The 20,646-nt window shown below is 47.1% G+C and overlaps 1 protein-coding gene across 1 annotated transcript in view; it reads right to left on the reverse strand.

Moving 5' to 3' along the window:
* Positions 1 to 536: 536 nt before the first annotated feature.
* The window catches only part of APC2 (APC regulator of WNT signaling pathway 2), a gene marked incomplete at its 3' end in the record, with an annotated part of 43,267 nt that continues 23,157 nt past the window's right edge, over positions 537 to 20,646 (reverse strand). The window contains exons 9-14 of the mRNA XM_083349292.1: positions 20,354 to 20,449; positions 16,643 to 16,782; positions 9,470 to 9,547; positions 8,515 to 8,631; positions 7,407 to 7,621; positions 537 to 6,234 (exon numbers count right to left, since the gene is read on the reverse strand). Of these exons, the coding sequence (XP_083205418.1) occupies positions 537 to 6,234; positions 7,407 to 7,621; positions 8,515 to 8,631; positions 9,470 to 9,547; positions 16,643 to 16,782; positions 20,354 to 20,449 (6,344 nt within the window). The remainder of the gene's footprint in view (positions 6,235 to 7,406; positions 7,622 to 8,514; positions 8,632 to 9,469; positions 9,548 to 16,642; positions 16,783 to 20,353; positions 20,450 to 20,646) is intronic.

The raw sequence follows: 20,646 nt of genomic DNA on the forward strand, positions 1-20,646 counted from the left end.
ACACTCAGAACTTGAGTGCTTGGCAACCAGCATGCATTTGTGAAGATTGCAATGTCTCGTGTGTTTGTGTGTGTGTTTTGTGTGTGTGATGTGATCATCATTTGTAACCTTCCCAGCTGGCTTCCGACAAGCAAAGTCAGTGAGGGAAGCCAGATTTGCTTAAAGATCACACGTTTCACTTAACAACTTCAGTGATTTGTTTAACCGTGGCAAAAAGGTCATATAATCAGGTGCGATTCACTTAACCGCTTTGCTTAGCAACAGAAATTTGGTCCCAATTGTGGTCGTAAGTCGAGGATTACCTGTACATTTTGTTCCTTTGTGTCTTTTGTATCTCTCACAAGAAGCGATGCCTCTAATCTTGTGTGTACAGTATAACGCTCATCCGATCCTCCTTGTTTGTTAAGAATGGAGATGGTTGGGGTACAATGACAAATATAACGTCTTAAAAAATGAATACATCCAAGTTTGGTTTTTATAGATTGGTGGCTAGCTAAGGAGATCCCAGGAGTTTGTCAGACCAAGCTGAAGGGTTGTCAAACTTGTGTTTTCTCCACCTGCTTCTCTTTGACTGTGGGCTCCACCATTGGGCTGGGGGTGTAATTAAACGGGGTCACCCGAGCAGCCCGGCTTGGGGAGCTGTGCCTGCTGGAAGGGAAATTCCCAAGAGAGCTGACTGACCCTTCATGAGTAAAGGAGATGGACACGGTGGTGGCCTTCGCTAGAGCAAAGCCATCTCCATCAGGTGGGATCTTGATGACTTTCTGCACCTCCAAAGTAGGGGAAGTGCTGGAATTAGTCTTTGTGGTGGCGAAATCTTCTGTCTGCACCACCGCGTCACTTGTCTTCGGGTGGAGAACTTCAGGCGTCTGATCACTCTCTTCTTCCTTCCAAGCGCTAACCAGGGGCAGCGCTGTAGAAGGTAGGGTGCTTTTCAGAATATGGGGTATATCCTCATCACGGATCCTCTTCCAGGTCCCTTTCACCATCGCCTGCTGCTCTGGTGGCTGCAGCTGCGGTGGCTGCAGCTGTGGTGGCTGCTGCTGCGATGGCTGTTGCGGTTGCTGCGGTAACTGTGGCTGTTGCTGTTGCTGCTGTTGATTTTCGGTTCCTTTCTCTGCTGGAGGAATCACTGGTAGTTTTGAGACCCCCTCGTTCTTCTTTCTCTCACTTAATGGCTCAGGGCCATCCGATGGAGTACAAGTGGGGCTGGCGGTCCTCTTGATGATGTTGATTTGAGGAGACGAGGAGTAACGCTTGAAGGGCTCCGGAGGAACGTTGTTGTTTTTGATGGGAAGCCGGGAGGGGCTTTCTGAGCTTGTCCTGCGCGGCGGCCTTGGGGGGCCCCCTGCAGAGGGACTGTGGCTGGGAAGAGACACCCTGGAGATGACAGGACGTTGGCTTGACCCAGTGGGCTTGTCCACTTTGAGATCATCACATCTGGACGAGCAGAGGAAAACGGTAGGCAGGCCAAGCCGGCCTCTTCGTGGTGAGGCACCCTGAGAGAGTGAGGACAAAGGCTGGGAAGATGAGACCTCAGAACGTTGCCTCATGCGAAGACTGGGCGACTCCTTGATGAATGTCAGCTGCCGTAGGAAGCCCGACTGGTGGGATTCACTGCTGATGGATCTCGCTGAGGACATGCGTATCAAATTAAGGCGGTTGGCCTGGAGAATACCTTTCCCGTTGACCTTAGGCCTTATTTCACTGCTGCTGTTTCCTCCTCGTTCCTCCAATGTAGGCATGGTGTTCCTCACCGGAAGAGTCTTCTTAACGGGCTTCTGCATAAAAGGGATGCGGACAGGTGATTTCTGGGTCTTGTGTTGCTTAGACACAGGGGATTTCTGGACTGGTTTGGGGGCTGGACCAACAGGTGTGGTGCTTCCACTGGTCTTTCCAGCTTCACGTGATGGTGTCTGTCTGTTGGGATGCTGCGATGGTGATGTGAGCTTCTTCTGGTTGGGTTGGGATGGCGTGGATGTCCTGGAGGATCCGGATGACGGTGCTCTGTTCATCCTGGCAGGTGGGGTTGCGCTTCTTTTGGGCAACATCAATTCCACCATTTCTGAGATCTTCCCAGGCCGGTGGAGACTCCTTGATCTCGGTTGGTTGAGATTCAGAGTTTTCTCAGGAATTTCCTGCTTAGTGGCCCCTACTGTTTTCCTTGGCGTGGATCTGGAGCTCTGCACTGGGGATTCCTTGGCTGCCTCAGGCATATAGATCACCGTCCTGCCACGGAAAACTACGGGCAGGTTGCTCAATGGTTTCTGCTGTCCTATGTTTTTCTCCACTTTATTCCTGCCTCCAGCACCTCTTGATTCATTCAGATTCTTACCATCTTGGAAAGATTTGAGGTGGTTTTTCTTCTCCGTACCAGTGGTGGGACCTTTCCTGCCCCGGGTCTTGTCTCTTCTGTTCAAACTCATCTGTAAAGCAGAGCTTGCCGAAAGGCCAGACATAAAAGACAAAATGGAGTCAGATTCTGAGGACGTCTCGTTGCCAAAGGAAGAAGCAGCTTGGTGAAGCCAGGTAACAATGGAGTTTGCGCCTTCCTGGATGGCTTTCCACTCAATGCTGTCCAGATCTGAACCTCTTTCAGAAGCTATTTCATCAGGAAACCCCTCAGGCTTCCATTCCTTGGCCTTGAGACCCTTCTGCTCCTTCTCAGCATTCCTCCTTTTGGCTGAATGGCGTCTCCTCTTGGGCCCGCTCAGACCGGTGCCCTTCTGCAGGAGATCGTTGTCTGAATTGTAACTGAGGGAACTGGCAGAGCTGTCCCTCCCTTTGGACACGGCTGCTTTCATCCCATGCCGACAGTTCAAGGTCAGTTGGCGGTTAGCTCTGATCTTGGACATCTGCATCTTTTCTCCAGTCCCATAGAGTTCAAGGTCACTCAGGGAACTTAGGGAGGAGCTGAGAGAGTAACACGGTGGAGTCTCATCTGCAATTAGGTTGCTCCGGGGATGGGGCACCATCTTGTTTTTAGCATGAAGCGGCTGACTGGAACTTGGCTCAAGTTCTTTCTTAGCCCAGCATTCTTTCTTTTGACCTTTGCTGGCCAGGTTGGGCTTTCTCTTGGGTGAGTTCTTCATGTCTGACTCCACTAAGTCATCGGAGTCATTCTCATAGAAGCAGTAGACAGCCTCTTCGGTTGGCGTGGTGTGGCAGAAGGATGGGAAGGCTCCATCACTGTCACGGCTGCTGTTCTCCCGAGATTCCTCCTTCTTCTTGGAACGGTTGCCCTCAGAACTTGCCCTTGAGCTACCTTGCCTCAAGACAGTCAATTCTAGATTTCTGAGGGGAATGTTTCCTCTCCTGGACTCAGCTGATTGGGCCCGGCTTGCACGGAGAGGGCTGGTGTGATTCGATCCAGTTTTGTGCTTAGAGGAGGAGGCCATTTTGGTTGGTGTTGAATGGCTGGAGTTGATTCTCCCAATCCGGCAGTTGCTTTGTTCAAGCTGGCAGATCTCCCTCTTGAGCCCCCCCATCGGAGCCCCCGTTACTTCCTTTTTTTTCCCAGAGCAATGCCGGGAATCTCCCTCGTCTTTCATAGGGTATTGAAGGGTCTCATCACTCAAAGAAGCAGCACTGGAGAAGTTGACGGGGGTTCCTTCTGCTGAGTCAGTGAAGGAATCCTCATTGCCCAGGTAGTCCTTGTTGGGCCTGGTGACCGTGGCCCATCTGTGCTTGGGGATACCCAAGTGGGAATTGGCAGGAACCAACATATAGACTGGAACCTGCATTGACTTCTTTGACTGAGGGTTTAGGATTTGACCTGGAAGGCCCGAGACAAGAGATGTCCTGATCTTCCGGAAACGGGATGGCATAGCTGAATTGATGCACTCCCTCAGAATTTCAATATCCTCATCGGAAGTCAACTCAAGGCGCTCCAGTTTCCTTTGGCCCTCAGTGACCCTTTCATCATCTCTCTTCTCATGCGTCATGAAGTTCAACCCACTCCTTTCCGGGAATGGTGGGATAAGTTTCAACTCAACATCCTTCTGGACATAATGCTCGTGGAGGGGCAATGCGCTTAAGCTGGAGGCACATGAAAAGTTCTCATTGGGTTTCTCCACCGTGAAGTAGACCATGGAGTCAAGGTCTTGGGGCATCTGGAAACGCTCCTTAAAATCCGTGATGTCCATAAATTTCTTGACATTGTTCTCCCACTGGATGTTGAACTGGCTTGCCTCCTTCTCTGGCTGGCTGTTTAGTTCAAACAGAGGTGTTTTGCTGCGGCTTGGAGGCATGGTTTGCCCAGGACTATCCGGCAGCTCGCTAGGACTGACCGTACCACTAATCATCTCACTGCAGGGTTCACTTTGGATAGAGCTCGCAATGGACGGGCTCTCAAAACTGCCCAGCGAACTGACTGAACTGCAGCGACTCATCACCAAAGGGGTCTCCTGGATGTAATTTTCAGATGAGCTGGAAGGGGTCAAGTCCTCGTGGCGAGAAGGTGACACTCCTCTTAGGAACATTTTCTCTTTCTTAGGGAAGGGGATAGCAATGGGTTGTGAAGATGAGGTGAGGGGTTCCACCTCTTGCTTTGCCTTCTCTTCTCGTTCGTCCTTTTGAGCTTCTTCAACTTCTTCTACCTCGATGATCTCTAAAGAGGAGTCCGTGTCCATCTCGTTCTCACTATGGCTCTGTCCATCTAGGACATTGTCAGCAGAGGAAATAGAAGACAGGGAACCGCATCGGGAGAAGCTGATTGGCGTGTCTTCCACTGAGTATTTCTGCAGCCGTTCTTGTTTCGCTGGTTCTGTTGCAGTCAGTTTCTCTGGAACCTTGTTAAGATTATCTGTGGTTTTCATGGATAAGCTGGGATAGTAAGAGCTGGTTCCCAAGACCCCCATAGTCCCAGATGCTATGGCACTGTTCTCTATGAGGGGCACATGTTGATAGGATGGGGAGAGTTTGATTGTATGGACTTTGGGATCAGGATCTAGCTCTCTGCCTCCCTCTTTCTTCTTACATTCAGATTCTTTCTCAGCAACATCAGGATTGGGTGGAAGCCTTGTTGCTTTTGCTTTCTCAAGAAGTTCTGGTTTCTCGACCACCACATTGGATTCTTGCTGTTTCTTCTCAGGCAGTTCCATCTTTTCTGGCCTATTCATCAAGATGTTCTTCAAATCAAGACGGCTGGGCCGTTTCTGATACCGGTGTAGTTCATCTTTAAAGTCCAGGAAGGTTGTTCTAGTACATGGTCTCATGTGTTCCTTAGGGCAGTAGCCATCACTGGTACTTCCACTGTTGAGGCTGTCATTGGACAAGCTCGTATAAGCATTTTTCAATCTCAAGAGGGTGTGAGCCCGGTTCAGACCTTCACGCTTGATAATCCCACTGGTGTCCGAGAGGCGGCATGGAGAGCAAGATTGGGCACGGGCCTCATGGACTTCATCCAGACCATAATGCCAGTCAAGGCAGTGGTCTTCAGAGCTGAGGCTGAAGCTGTCATCAGAAGAGGTATGGAGAGTGGTTATATCTTCCACCAACTTATCTATCTTGGCCACCGTCGTAGTGATCTTGGCCAACTTCTCAGCCACTACAGAGACATCATTGTCCTGGGGCATGAGCAGCGGAGAGACCTTCTTGGCCTCTGTGGACTTCCCACTTTCATCTTTCTCCGGTTCTGGGCCTCTTCTTTGGGAAACCTTTCTTGGCAAAGTTTGACTTTGGAGGAAGGATGAATTTAGGAACATGGAGAGAACTGACGCATTTCCTGTCTCTGTACTGCTGGAGACGTTGGGCACTTCATCGTCATCAAAACAGCCTGAATCAGAAGCGTAGTCTTTGGCCAAGCTATCCATGTGCCTCATTGGTTTCTTGGTGACGCTCTGCTTCTTCATTGACTGCTTCTCCATGGTGTCAAAAGTTTCAGCCAAGTGCTGGGCATCCAATTCAGCCTCCAGGGCCTTCTGTTTCCGCATATACAGGGAGGGCATACAAGAACCTGGTGAGATGACCATGGCATCTTTATACTTGAGTGGCCGATTGGCAAGGAGGTTCCGGAGGGCTGCGGTGCTGCCCATTGCAATCATCTTGTGCTTAGAGTGGACGAGATTTCGGAGCATGCTGACCGCTCCCAGGTCCCATAGTAGCTCTTGGTCTTTGGGGCTGCGTGCAGAGAGGTTCCACAGAGTGCCACATGCGTTGCTGACGATGGTCAGACTGTGTGATTTGAGGTGCTGGAGGAGAGTTTGAAGGCAGTTGTGATCCCTCAGAATTTGCCTAGGAAAGAGCAGATTGACACTGGGGTTAGGATAAAAGCAGCACAAATCCTGGAGGAAAACACAAGGGTTAGACTAGCAAGGGATCATATAATTTAAGGGGAGGGGGCAGGAGCTGTTTTAGGATCTCTGAATTCATGGGATAGTCTGATGAATATCAATTGTTGGGAACAACAACACAAGTGGGGTTTTAGCTTTCATATCTAATGTGTAGCTATCCAAAAGGGAAAATGGACCACAATTGGAAAAAGGATACAGGTAGTCCATGACTTACACCCATTCATTTAGCAAACAAAGTTACAACGGCAGTTGTCCCCACAGTCAAGTGATCCAAATTCGGGTGCTTGACAACTGGCATATATTTACATATTAATGATTGCATTGCTTAGTGATGGAATTATAGATGTAAATTAAGGACTACCCTTATAAGGATTTCCAGGAGATTCAATGACAATAATGCCACTCATTTTCTGACAGACTAGAGCAGGGGTCTTCAAACTTGGCCCTTTTATGACTTGTGAACTTCAACTCCCAGAATTCCTCAGTTGAAGTCCACAGGTGATAAAAGGGCCAGGTTTGAAAACCCCTGGACTAGAGTACCTTGGGAAGGGGTCAGAGATGAGATTGAGGACTGCAAGGGCTAGTCTTGACTCTACTGATGTACAGCAGTACCTCAATACTCATCAGTAAATGGTTCCGGGAGGCATAATGAGTACCAAAAATGATGAATACTAAACAAATTTTTAATTAATTTAATTTAATTTAATTTAATTTAATTTAATAATTTAATATTTGCATTTGTATACCGCCCTTTCCCTGAGGACTCAGGGCGGTTTACAGGGAATTAAAAATCAAAACATACAAAAGTTAAAACCAATTAAAAAGCATTAAATCACCCTGTACATTAAAACCCCAGTTAAAATTTTCCCCATAAGGAATCATGTAGTGAGTCACAAGGCAGACAACACCGACAAGTTCTAGCTTGTGCGTTGAGGACCAAACAAACAATCAGTACCAGGACAAAATTTTCACATCAAAATGCATTGAGTCCCAAATTTGTTCAGTTTCAAAGCAGTTGACTGCCAAGATATCACTGTACTGATGGGTGAAGAAAGATGTTTCTTGGTGCAAAGGTTAGTTACTGGAACAAGGAGGAAGATGGGGATCACTAACCGGTAATCTTCTCTGGTGGCAATCAGGCTGGAGACATTCCTTAGGATCCCACCTCCACTTTCAATGATGGCAAGCGAGTTACTCTGGCACTTGAAGGTGAGTGTGCTCACTAGGAAGCCAAGCGCTCCTTCCACCATGCAGATCGCGGTTTTATTCTCAGTGCTGTGAGCTGAGAGATTCCACAAGGCACTCAGGACGCTCTTCAGCGTGGATTCCTAGTGTAGGGGGGGAAAAAGATGAAATGAGGTTCTCCTTCAAGAACATTTGAAGATTATTGATAATTCCCAACCGCTAACACTGAGCAATGTAGCCTGCTTGGAGCGAAACAGGTTAAGATCCAGACATCTCTACCGCTAAAGCAGTTATAAAAGATGATTTTGACACAGGATAGAAAATTGCCCCCCACAATGTCAAAGTTTGCCTTGCATCTTGGAAAAACCACCTGGATTTTTCCAGCCCCATGCGATATGGACAACGTTGAACTGAATTCGCTCTGGCCACGGTAGATGCGCAGACGCCCTCTATAAGCGGGGCAAAATACCATCACTGCATTGTGACTGTGGAGCCAAAAAACAAACTATCCAAAAGTGACTGTGTGTCAAAACAGAGCCTATAATGGAGATTTTCGCTGAATTCTTGGCTGTGACAAATGAAGTAAGAAAAATCACATTTGCAGCTTAGATATACGTTTGTAATCTTCCTGTTAAGATTTCATACGGTATATTTTGTGTTTTGTATTTTAACTGTGTTCCTTTTTGCTGAAATGTAATGTGAACGTGTCATATGATTGAGATAGATAGATAGATAGATAGATAGATAGATAGATAGATAGATAGATAGATACAGAGATACAGAGATACAGAGATACAGAGATATCCTGGTGTAGGCAATAAAACAGAGTTAAGGTTGTTAATTCGGAATACTACTCATTCTAAGACAGACCCAGTTTCAACTCTTGATGGGTTGGGGTCCACCTAGGCTTGTTGCTCCTGCTGGAAGAGCTGGTAAGAGCTGTGGCCAGGAGGGCTATTGCCCATTTTGTGCAAGCATTGTGGTGCTCATATTTTAGCAGAGTTGGCTGTCAATTCTACCTCTTCCTCCGTCTTACCTTGCTTGCCCGTAAGGCGCACTGCATCAGCGCTGAGACACTGCCCACTTCTCGTAAGACTTTCTTGCTGTTCATATCGGCTCGCCATGAGAGGTTGCGTAGGATGCTGGATACCACCTAAGAAAGGGGTGGGCAATTAATGTTTCCAAGTGGCCACATGAGAAACTAGGGCTGTTGTGGAGGACCGAAACAATAGGGCTGTGAAGGTATGTAGATATGCACGCATGCAAATATGTCCCAAAGGTGCTTTTTCGAGAATCAACTGGACTCTCTTTGTTTTTCCTTGAAGACGTTTCACTTCTCATCCAAGAAAGGAAAAACAAAGTCCAGTTGCCTCTCGAAAAAGCACCTTTGGGACAATCATGAGCTGGTTGACTGGGAATCTCCATAGACAAACATACAAATTGCTAAATGAAAAAAAAAGCCGTCGCCTTCAAAATAAAAGTAACGCCTTCAAAATAAAAGTAATCCACATGGGCTGGACAGAGACAGCCATAGGGTCAGATGTGGCCTGGAGGCCACAAAATGGCTGCATGGCTGGCTGGTGACTTCTGGGAGTCCACACCTCTTAAAGCTACCAAGGTTGAAAAAACACTAGGTTAGAAGCAGATTCTGCACCAATTCCTCACTTTCACCCTAACTAACATTATGGTTGTGTGAAAAGAAGGCGTTAGCACGGTCTTGAGCTCCTAAATAAAATGTGAGCTTTAAATCTAATCAATAACATTCATTTTTCCAAGCAAGGAGTGTTTCAGAGTGAAAGCTACCTTCAGCACCTATTTTTCCCACTGGGCCAGACAGAGAATCTGAGGTCATGTAAAGCAGCTTTGGACATTATTTAAAGTGCCCTCTTTACATGCTCAGAGAAGGAAACATCTGGGCCTGGGCCTGCTAGAGAAGGGCAGGTAGGGTGCAGATTCGGTGATCATCCACGGTCTCCTAGTAGCTACGGTACCTGGTGCAGTTCCTCACTGTCAGATACTAATTGGTCCACGATAGCTTGCATACACCTTTGCCGTGAACATAGCGTCGCCTGAACAGCAAGAAAAGAGTAAGAAATAGCAATTAGGGATGAATGTTTTATTTAGGATTGCTTTTATGTTCCTCTGAAGAAGTTACAGAGTTAGCCCTCAACTTATGACCACAATGGGGCCCAGACTTTCTGCTGTAAGTTATGATAGTTGTAGATCGGGGTGCCCATGTGACCGATTTTATGATCTTTATGCCACAGTCATAAAGCAAATACATCACTCATAAAGTTGACCACTGCTCAAAATTTCCACCGTAAAGCATTGTGAAGTGAGCCTTTGCCCCATTTTACGACCTTTCTTGTCACCGTTGTTAAGTGACCGATCCAGTCATTAAGTGGCTTCTCACGCTGACTTTGCTTGTTGAAAGCTGGCTGGGAAGGTTACAAATAGTGATCAGATGACCCTGGGGCAGAGCAGTTGTCATGACCATGGGGATGCTGCAACGGACGTAAGTATGAAAACGGTCGCCATTCATTTTTTTCCAGTGCTGTTTTAACTCTGAACGGTCACAGACAAATGGTGATAAGTTGAGAACTGCCTGTAACAAAACATCCCTCTATGGGAGAATAGCAGTTCTCCCTGAAGCTGGCTACTGTGCGGAAAAATCTGGGTAAAAATCTATTATTTAGGTAAATCTTGGATGAATTGACATCTTACAACTCAGGCAAAAAAAAGGACTCTGACATTGCTTCTCTAGGTGGGGATTGCTGAAAAACATGGGATCTTTTTTTTAAAAAAAAATTATTTATATACCGCCCTTCTCCCGAAGGACTCAGGGCGGTGAACAGGGAAGAAATATAAAAAATACAAAAATACAAAAGTTAAAAGAAAATTAAACATATGCCCAGCTAAAAACAGTAAATACAGATATTAAAAATGACATAAAAACCCAACCCATCCCCCATCAGGCCAGGCCGGCTTGTTCAAATAAGAGTGTCTTCAGATCGCGACGGAAGGAGCGAAGGTCGGGCGCCATCCGGAGCTCAACTGGCAACCGATTCTGTTTGGTTCGAATTGACGAGGACTCAGAGTGGTTAACACTGAACGAGTTTATTGAATACACAAAGTCAACTGTCAAATGTCAAATCTTGCAACCCTTTTATAGAGAAAGCGTTTGAACTGTAACCAATACAAACTGTCTGTTTTCCCGCTCCTTGGTTGTGGCGTCCAATGATTGCACCTTATTTTCCCGCTTTAAACCTTGCAAAGCTGCACAGTGTTTGCAATATCTTCTATGGCTTATTGCTAACTATTTACATACACAACACCCCTTACCCCCCAGTTGGTGTCATTTCTTTACAAAGTCCTTTAGGTATTTTGGTGGCCTATGTATTCTAGAAGGGTATCTGTTACTTTGGCTGCTAGGGGCCCCTTCTCCTGGTTGACTGCTTGGCTGCTGGTTACTATGCTGGTTACTACTGGACCTGGGCTCAGGGTTACTGGCTTCAGATGTACTGCCTTGTGTATTAGGTTGTGTTTGGGATTCAGTTGTCACTGGCCTACTTCGCAGGGGTATTTCCCAATCAATTGGACTGAATTGTTGTTGATGGGCATCTGGAAATATGTCATCTTGCCCCACCACTACACCACTTTCAGGCCAAATGTTATCTGTACTGTTTGCCCTAACTGAGCTTTGGTCCCCCTCAGCTGGCACACACCCACTAGATCTTTTCCTCAGCTGGTCTATGTGTCTTTTACAGACCCTATTCCCTTCCCCCTCAATGATGTATGATAAGGGACCTAAGATTTCAGTTACCACCCCAGGAATCCACTTATCCCCTTGGGCGTAGTTCCTGGCCCAAATCAAGTCCCCCACTTCAAATGTTCTGTTAGGAATGTCAAATTCAATGTTTGGTTGGAGTCGGTCGGGGTGTAGTCTGTCCAACTTGGTCAAGATTTTTCTTCCCCACCTCATTTCAGCTGGACTTTTCCCTGTAGCCGAACAAGGGGTTGTGTGTTGGGCCAACAAGAACTCAGCTAGTCTCTGATGCCAGTCACCTCGAATAATTCTTTTAAGCGCGTCCTTCGTGGTCCTCACGTTCCTTTCAGCCAATCCGTTGGTGGAGGGGTGGAAGGGTGCAGAAGTCTTATGCTTAATCGAGTTGGCCTTGAGGAAATCCTGAAATTCAATAGATGTGAATTGTGGCCCGTTATCAGACACTATTAAATCCGGCAACCCATGAGTGGCAAAGAGGCCCCTTAATGCCTGTATTGTTCTGCCTGCCGTTACTGAACTGACCGGTACTACTTCTAGCCATCTAGAGTAGCTGTCGACCACTACAAGGAACGTTAACCCCTGGAAAGGTCCAGCGAAGTCAATATGAATCCTGGACCAAGGATTCCTAGCTAACTCCCATTTATGTGTGCGGATGTGTTGTTGTTCAGGCCTGGAACGTTGGCACAGATGGCAATTGGCAACGCATTCCTCAATGTCTTGGTCCAATCCTGGCCACCACAAGTGACTCCTAGCTAAGGCCTTCATCCTTACTATTCCAGGGTGTCCTTCATGCAATTCAAATAGAATAGCTGATTTGTGGATTCCTGGGATTACTACACGAGTTCCCCAAAGTAAGCAACCCATATGAACTGATAGTTCATCCTTCCTTCGGAAAAATGGACTGTATTTTACGTCTGGGTTGGCGTTGGGCCAACCGCTCATGACCCAGGCCATTACTCTCCTTAAGATGGGGTCCTTATTGGTTGCCTCCGCTATGTCTTTAGCAGTTAGGGGCAGATCAGGAATATCTTGTAGGGACATTACTTGTCCCACTGGGGCAGGGTCCTCCTCTGTTGTGCTAAGGGGCAATCTGCTAAGAGCGTCTGCATGACCCATGTCTTTACCTGGTCGGTATTGGAGGGAAAATGAATATGCTGAGAGGAAAATGGACCATCTCAGCATCCTGGGAGACATAATTTGGGGAGTCTGTTTATCTGTGGTAAACAGTCCCAGCAGGGGTTTGTGGTCTGTCAGGATTGTAAAGTTCCTGCCATACAGGTAGTCGTGGAACTTTTTAACTCCTGCCACTATGGCTAAAGCTTCCCGGTCAATTTGAGCATAGTTCCGCTCTGCCTTGGTTAGTGTGCGGGAGTAGTAAGCAATGGGTCTTTGCATTCCCTGGGTGTCTAAATGGCTGATTACTGCCCCGACGCCATAAGGCGAAGCATCGCACGCCAGGTAGATTGGTCTATTTTCTATAAAGTGGGTTACAGTTGAGCTACTGGAAAGGATATCTTTTAAGGTCTGGAAACTCACTTTGTGCTTGTCATGCCAATGCCAAGGGGTCTTCTTATCTAAAAGCCTGTGCAGTGGTTCTGCAATGGCAGCCTTATGTGGCACAAAAGTGTGATAAAAATTTACCAAGCCTAGGAAGGCCTGTAGCTCAGCCTTGTTCCTTGGTTCAGGAGCCCCTTTTATTGCTTTAATTTTTTCAGGGGTAGGGTGGACCCCGCTTTTGTCAATCCTGAACCCCAAAAAATCAGTGGATTTAACCCCTATGCTACATTTTTCCTTTTTTAATTTTAATCCAGCCTTTCTAAATCTACCCAGTACCTGTTCCAGCCGCTCTACTAACATTCCTTCATCTTTTCCAGCTATTAGGACATCATCAAAGTAAGGGCATACTCCAGGTATGCCCTTTAAGGTCCTCTCCATCACTTCTTGGAAGATGCCTGGAGCAGCTGCAATCCCAAATTGCAGTCTGTGGACTCGGAACGCCCCCTTGTGGGTAACAATTGTTTGCGCCTCTGCAGCCTCTTTGGAAACAGTCAACTGTAAGTACGCATGCGCCAAGTCGAGCTTGGCGAAGATGGCGGCGTCCTGGATCGTGGCGAGGACCTGCTTCACCGTCGGGACCGGGTAAGCATGCTTTTTCATTCCAATGTTGAGGGTCGCTTTATAGTCGGCGCAGATCCTCACATCCCCATTGGGTTTGAGGGGTGTGACGATCGGCGTCTCCCATAAACCGCCCTCAACGGGTTCTAAAACTCCGAGGCCTACAAGCCGGTCGAGCTCGGCCTCGATTTTTTCTTTTAAGGCAAAAGGTACCCTCCGGGCCTTTAGCCTGATTGGATTTACTGAGGGGTCTAGGTTAAAATTAATGGGGGGCCCTTTGTACTTGCCTAGAGATCCATCGAATACGTCTGCAAATTCTTTGCAGACGGATTCGAGGGTCTTATTTTTAATCACAGAATTTATTCCCCCTATCCAAATTCCCAGGGCAGGAAACCAATTAAGCCCTATTAAGCTAGTCCTATTCCCCTCCGTAACTACCACATCTAAGACCCCCTTAAATCCCTTAAAATTAACTCTAAGGCTGGTCTTTCCCTTTACGATTATTGGACTTTTTTGGAAGTCCGTTAATTGAATATTTGTTGGGCTAAGTGGAATTCTTTTTCCACTTAGTTGTTCAATTTTTTTCAGGGTTTCAGTGGAAATTATCGACACTGAAGCCCCAGAGTCGATTTCCATTCTGCAAGGAACCCCTTGCAGAAGGACTGTGATTTTTAATTTTCCGTCCGGAAAATTGTGCCCCCTTCCCTGCCTTTTCCGATTGACTCGGGCCACCTCCCCTGGGTTTGAAAATTTCGCCCGGGATCTAGGGGTCTCCTTGCCACTAGCATTGGGGGTTACCTTACCCTCTGGCCACACATCGACTTCATTCAGACGGGAGTCCCGGACGCGGTTTCTGCAGATGGCCTGGATGTGGCCGGTCTTGCCACAAGCCCTGCACTTGGCGGTGCGGAATCGGCAGGAAGCGCGGGGATGGTTGCCGCCACAGCTGCCGCATCGGTTCTGGGTGTCGTTGTCGCGCGGTCTGGTTGCGGTGTCCCGCCACGGTCGTTGTGCCCCGGTCGGTGGTCTCTGCGGTGTTGCGGGTTGTTGCCGGCGGCCGGGTTCGGGCCCTTCGCTTCTAAGTTGTCTGGGTGCCATCTTCCCAAATCGCCTGGAGACTTCGGCGATCTCTTCCTCCCACTGCTGATCCACCTCCCCGCAGTCCACATAGCCCTCTTGGTTAATTTCAGGTGCTGTCGCCATGCTACTGCGGGGGGGGTCGCGATACCCGGTAGACTCATACGTTAGGAGTTCGTCGAGCACTTCCTGTAAATCGCCAGTAGGTTTGGCGATTATTCTGTTTTGTAATTGTTCATCGCGTAAGCCTAGCACAACTCTGTCCCGAATCCTAATTTCTAAATTATCGTATTTGCAACGAACTGCGGCTTCCCTAACGGCAGCGACGAATTTCTGTATGGATTCCCCCGGTCTCTGATTTCTCTTCTCGAAGATGCGCCGCCAAAAAAGTTCGGACCTTCGGGGAGTAAAGTGCACCTTTAGTTTTGCAAGGAGGTCGGCATAGGGCACGCTGGAGACTGGTTGTGGCTGGCACAGCCCGACAGCGACTCTGTAGACCGGTGTGCCGCAAATTGTCAAAAGTGCCGCCGCTTTTTTTCGGTCGTCGGTGATTCCGTTCACTAACAGGAATCCTTCGACCTGACCAATATATTCTTCCCAATCTTCGGGGAAGTTAGGGTCAAATTCCTTCAATGACCCGATTTGCGCCATTCGGAGAATTTTTTTCCTATTCTGCCGCGGCCGCTCGGTTGACTGTGACTCGCTCAGACTTTGCCGCCTTCACGACAATTCTTCCTAATCTCTGGTCTTCTGTCGATCCCACCTTCGTCGCCAGTTGTTTGGTTCGAATTGACGAGGACTCAGAGTGGTTAACACTGAACGAGTTTATTGAATACACAAAGTCAACTGTCAAATGTCAAATCTTGCAACCCTTTTATAGAGAAAGCGTTTGAACTGTAACCAATACAAACTGTCTGTTTTCCCGCTCCTTGGTTGTGGCGTCCAATGATTGCACCTTATTTTCCCGCTTTAAACCTTGCAAAGCTGCACAGTGTTTGCAATATCTTCTATGGCTTATTGCTAACTATTTACATACACAACAGATTCCATAGCTCCGGGGCGCCCACAGAGAAGGACCTCCCCCTGGGGGCCACCAATCGACATTCTCTGATCGGTGGCACCCTGAGGAGGCCCTCTGTGGGAGCGCACTGGGAGCGCACCTTTGCCTGTGGACATGGCCTGGATGTATTTTGCTGAGATAGTCCTTGCCCTTGAGTAACTTCACAATTACGGCACTGTTGACCGGGATCTCAAACCAGATAAGTGAGGGTGGAGTACAAGTTAGATTGTGAAATGGGAGGGAGGTGGGAGGGATCCATTTATTTCAAAAGGGTTCTGGCAGGTGGTACGCGACCATCCTAGAGAAGTGGTAGCAGGGGAGGGGAATGAGCTGAACTGGTGGCAGCACCGCACAAGCCTGAGTGAGAGATGACTGGAGCTGCAGGGCTGTCAGGGCTCAACAGAAGCGCCAGGATCAGCGCTTCTTCAGGGCTGTCAGGGCTCAGCGGAAGCGCCAGGATCAGCGCCAGGCTCCAACTGGAGCTCGGCGCTGATCCTGGCTCTTCTGAGCCCAGAAGAAGCGCCGATCAGCTGGAATGTTGCAGCATCTCCAGGGTCTTGTGATTTACATTCAGATTCTTGGCAACTGATTCATATTTATGATGGTCTCAGTGTCCCAGGGTCCTGTGAAGTGACCAAAACCTGCTGCAACCACCCAGCAGAGGGGGGGAATAAAAACCAAACACCCCCCCACCCCACCCCCGCTGCCAGTCCTCAACAGAAATGCTCACAACAATGAAAACCTTGGACAGAAGGAAGAGCACCGCTGGGCGGGCAGGCAAGTGTCTTGCTTGGCTGTGGCTTGTGGGGACGGGCACTTTTTTCAGTGCCATTGTAACTTCAAACAGTCACTAAGCTAACTGTTGTAAGTCGAGGACTACTTGTACTTCATCACTTTTTTCCTTTTTTTTTTTTTTTTGGTCATCAAGTTTTTGACACCTTGCTAGGTGACTGGTGGTACTCGGATGTTGCTAGATCCTAAAAGTGGTACAATGGGTGAAAAGGTTGAAAAGCCCTGTTCTAATAGGTTTGTCTGCTATAGCCTAGATTGCTGACTGGCTGTGTGGGTTGTCTTCCTTGTATCAACGGATTCAGGGTTGTTTTTTTTTTGCCTTGGGTCCCATCTCACCTTGTTGACCACATCCCCGAAGGTGAGGTTGGTCAAGGCCATGCCTGTGTAGCGCCTGAGTGCCAGATTGAGGGGGTCATTGGTCATGCTGTGCATCTCGTAGTCCACTTGCAGCAGCTCAGCAATGGCCTGGAGTCCACCTGGGAAGGGAAACGGGGAAGAGGAAAAAACAGGACCAACTATGAGCATGCAGCCCCCGACAGGAGTGCACAACCAAGGCTGCAACATCAGTGGAACAACTTGCCTCCAGAAGTTGTGAATGCTCCAACACTGGAAGTCTGCTTGAAACTAACCAAGGAGAGAAGCAACCTAGAACTAAGGAGACATTTCCTGATAGTGAGAACAATTAATCAGTGGAACAGCTTGCCTCCACTGGAGATTTTTAAGAAGAGATTGGGCAAACATTTGTCTGAAATTGTATAGGGTTTCCTGCCTGAGCAGGGAGTTGGACTAGAAGACCTCCAAGGTCCCTTCCAACTCTTGTTATTCTCTTATTGTGTTAATATTCACCCAGTCACATTTAGCAGGTTTAATGCAAAGAAAAAGGATGTAGAAATTAAATACTATGGGAAATAGATAACTCTATAGGTAGTCCTTGACTTATAACCACAATTGGGACCAGAATTTCCATTACAGGTAGTCCTTGACTTACGACCACAATTAAGCCTAAAATTTCTGTTGCTAAGTAAGACATTTATTAGGTGAGCTTTGCCCCATTTTATAACCTTTCTTGCCACGGTTGTTAAGTGAATCACTGCAGGTCTTAAGGTAGTGACACGGTTGTTAAGTGAATCTGGCTTCCTCACTAACTTTGCTTGTCAGAAGGTCACAAAAGACGATCACATGACCCCAGGGCACTGCAACCATCATAAATATGAGTCAACTGCCAAGCATCTGAGTTTTGATCACATGGCCATGGGGATACTACAAGGGTTGTAAGTGTCAATGCTGCTAACATCGGATGTTCTTGCTTTGACAACAGATGGAAATGTAGCCATCTTTTCTCTTTTGCTTTTAAAGTTAAATGATGCTGGGAGGGGGGATGTGGATGAGAGTCCAGCTAGTCATAACAATAATAATTCAGCTGTGGGAACCCAAGGTTATTAGGTCCAGAGGTAATAGAGATTTGGCAGGCTGGAGAGCTGGGGAGAAAGCCCACACTTCAAATTAATTGGGGAATGTGATTTATGACTGTTAATTGGAGGAGGGAATTGTGTTTTGCTACTTTGTATCCAGGGGAGGGGAATTCAGTTTTTGGCTTCAGTAATGTAGTGCCAATACTTTGTTTCTCGAATAAAAGATTCTTTAAGGCAGACATGTCAAACTCATGACGTCACGTGATGTCGCACAACTTATCAGGACAGATTTGCCATTGCCGGCAATGCGGTGGGCCTGGCTTCCGGATGACGCGTCTGGCCCACGGGCTGGGAGCTTGACACCCCTCCTTTAAGGAAAATAATGCCTCAAAGTTCTTTTGAACAGATTCATCTGTCGGAACCATGACAGTAAGTGTGAAAAACAGTCAGTCACTTTTTCAGTGCAGTTGTAACTTCGAACGATCACTAAACAAACTGTTGTAAGTGGAGGACTGTAAGCAAGACAGTGGTTAAGTGGGTTGTGCCCGATTTTACAATTTTTTTACCACTATTATTAAGCGAACCACTGTCCTTCTTAAGTGAACCTCATGGTTGATCAGTAAATCTGGCTTCTCCCATTGACTTTTCTTGTTCGAAGCCAGCTGGGAAGATCGCAAATGGTAATTGACGACTCTGGAATGCTGCAGACATTGTAAATACATGCTGATTGCTGAGTGCCCAAATTTTGATCACGTGACCATGAGGATGCTGCAGTGGTTGTAAGTATGACGACTGGTCATAAGTTACTTCTTCCAGTGTCCTTATAACTTTGAACGATCACAAAATGGATGGTTGTATGTCAATCTTGGTTCCTGGGGACTAAATGGGTAATCCCCTGTTTCCTTGGCTTTCATTTTTGGAAGTGGCGTGTCCTTACCTTCTTTCTAGGGCAGGGAGACTGTGGCTGATCCAAAGTCACCCAGCTGAGTTCATGCCTAAAGCCAGGCCAAAACCACTCTCCCACACCGGCTCTCAGTTGTGGGAAGTCTTCTGACAATGTGTGGTTTAGGCCACTCTCTGCGGCAGCCATTTTGAAAACTCCAATCCCTCCTTCAGCGGCAACCATTTTGTGACCTCAACCTCCCGAAAGGTTCTGTACTGCTATTATTAGAGTAGCCATAGTCTCTCAAAAATGGGGACTTGTAGCCAATTTTGACAGATTTTGGAAAGCTAAAGAACATCGGATCTATTTAAGTCAGATTTATTAAGGGATAGCCTGGAAGATGATGGCAATGGCGAACCACCTCTAGAGGCAGTTCTCAACCTAGGACTGGTTGCTTAGCAACCGTTTGAAGTTACGGCAAGTTCAAAAAAGCTACATGCATTTACGGCCATTTGCAGCATCCCCACATTATATGATCACAATTTACAGGGATTTGTTTTGGCAGAAATCGGTGTTTACTTCTGATTTCCAGCAAAAAAATGCCCATTGCAGACAATGGATTTGGTTAACAGCAACTGCGAAAAAATGTCATAAAATCGGGTTGCTCACATGATGGCCTGCTGGCACAATTTAAGATTGTAATTCTGAGCTCAATTAAGATTTTAAGTCAAATACTATCTGTATGTGTCCATCAAGTCACTGCATGTTTTGGAGGAGACATTAGATATGAAGATATTTTGAAGAAGAGACTAGACAGCCATTTGTCTGAAATGGTATTGTGTGTTCTGCCTGAGCAGGGGGTTGGGCTAGACCTCCAAGGTCCCTTCCAACTTTATTGTTGTTGTTGTTGTTGTTGTTACCATCATCCTTGGAATAGGAACATCTGAATACCAAAATGAAGGGTTGTGAAGTTCCCAGATACTGGTCTATACCTGGACCCCCAATGCCTTCTTGCTTGAAAGCAAGTGCCATTTTTGTGGTCCTGCTACTGGCAATTTAAGTGGTCAAGCTTAAGCCATTGGACTTGCAGAGTCTTTGGACTTACTTAGGATAGGAGCTGTGCTGGCGCAGTAGTTAGAATGCAGTACAGGTAGTCCTCGACTTGCAACAGTTCATTTAGTGACCATTTGAAGTTACGACGACACTGAAAAAAGTGACTTAAGACCGTTTCTCACATCTGTGACTGTTGCAGCATCCCCATGGTCACGTAATCAAAATTCAGATGCTTGGCAACTGACTCATATTTATGACAGTTGCAGTGTCCTGGGGTCATGTCAGTCCCCTTACATACAAGCAAAGTCAGTGGGGAAGCCAGGTTCACTTTACAACCTTGTTACTAAGTTAACAACTGCAGTGATTCGCTTAACAACTGTGGCAAGAAAAGCTGTAAAATGGGGCAAAATTCACTTACCAACTGTCTCACTTAGCAACAGAAATCGTGGGCTCAATTGTGGTTGTAAGACGAGGACTACCTGTATTGCAGGCTGCCTCTGCTCACTGCCAGGAGTTCGATCCTGACCGTCTCAAGGTTGACTCAGCCTTCCATCCTTCCGGGCTCGGTAAAACGAAGACCCAGATTGTTGGGGGCGAGATGCTGACACTGTAAACCGCTTAGACAGGGCTGTAAAAAGTGCTTTTGCTATTGCTACTTTTCTGAGATGGCAGGTTGCACGGCTCCCACAGGTAACTTACCCAGCTCATTCATGGCACGGCGATATTCTTCATCAAACGAGAGCTTCATGATGGCGCAGGTAGCTTGGCAGATCTGGGGCTCAATCGGAACAGGAGCTGCAGAGAAGAAAGTGGAATGGGCTGAATGGAACAGAAACCCAAAACGTAGTCAATTAGTATTGACTTTTGATGCAATTCAATGGAGTCACATCCCTGGTGGTTTATACCCCAAATGATTAATCCCACTTTAAGTAGGATTTTAAGAACTTGGCACAAGCTCAAAAAGTTGCTGGCTAGATCAGCGGGCTAGAAAG

Source organism: Vipera ursinii (assembly GCF_947247035.1).
Source record: "Vipera ursinii genome assembly, chromosome: 1".
Taxonomy (NCBI): domain Eukaryota; kingdom Metazoa; phylum Chordata; class Lepidosauria; order Squamata; family Viperidae; genus Vipera; species Vipera ursinii.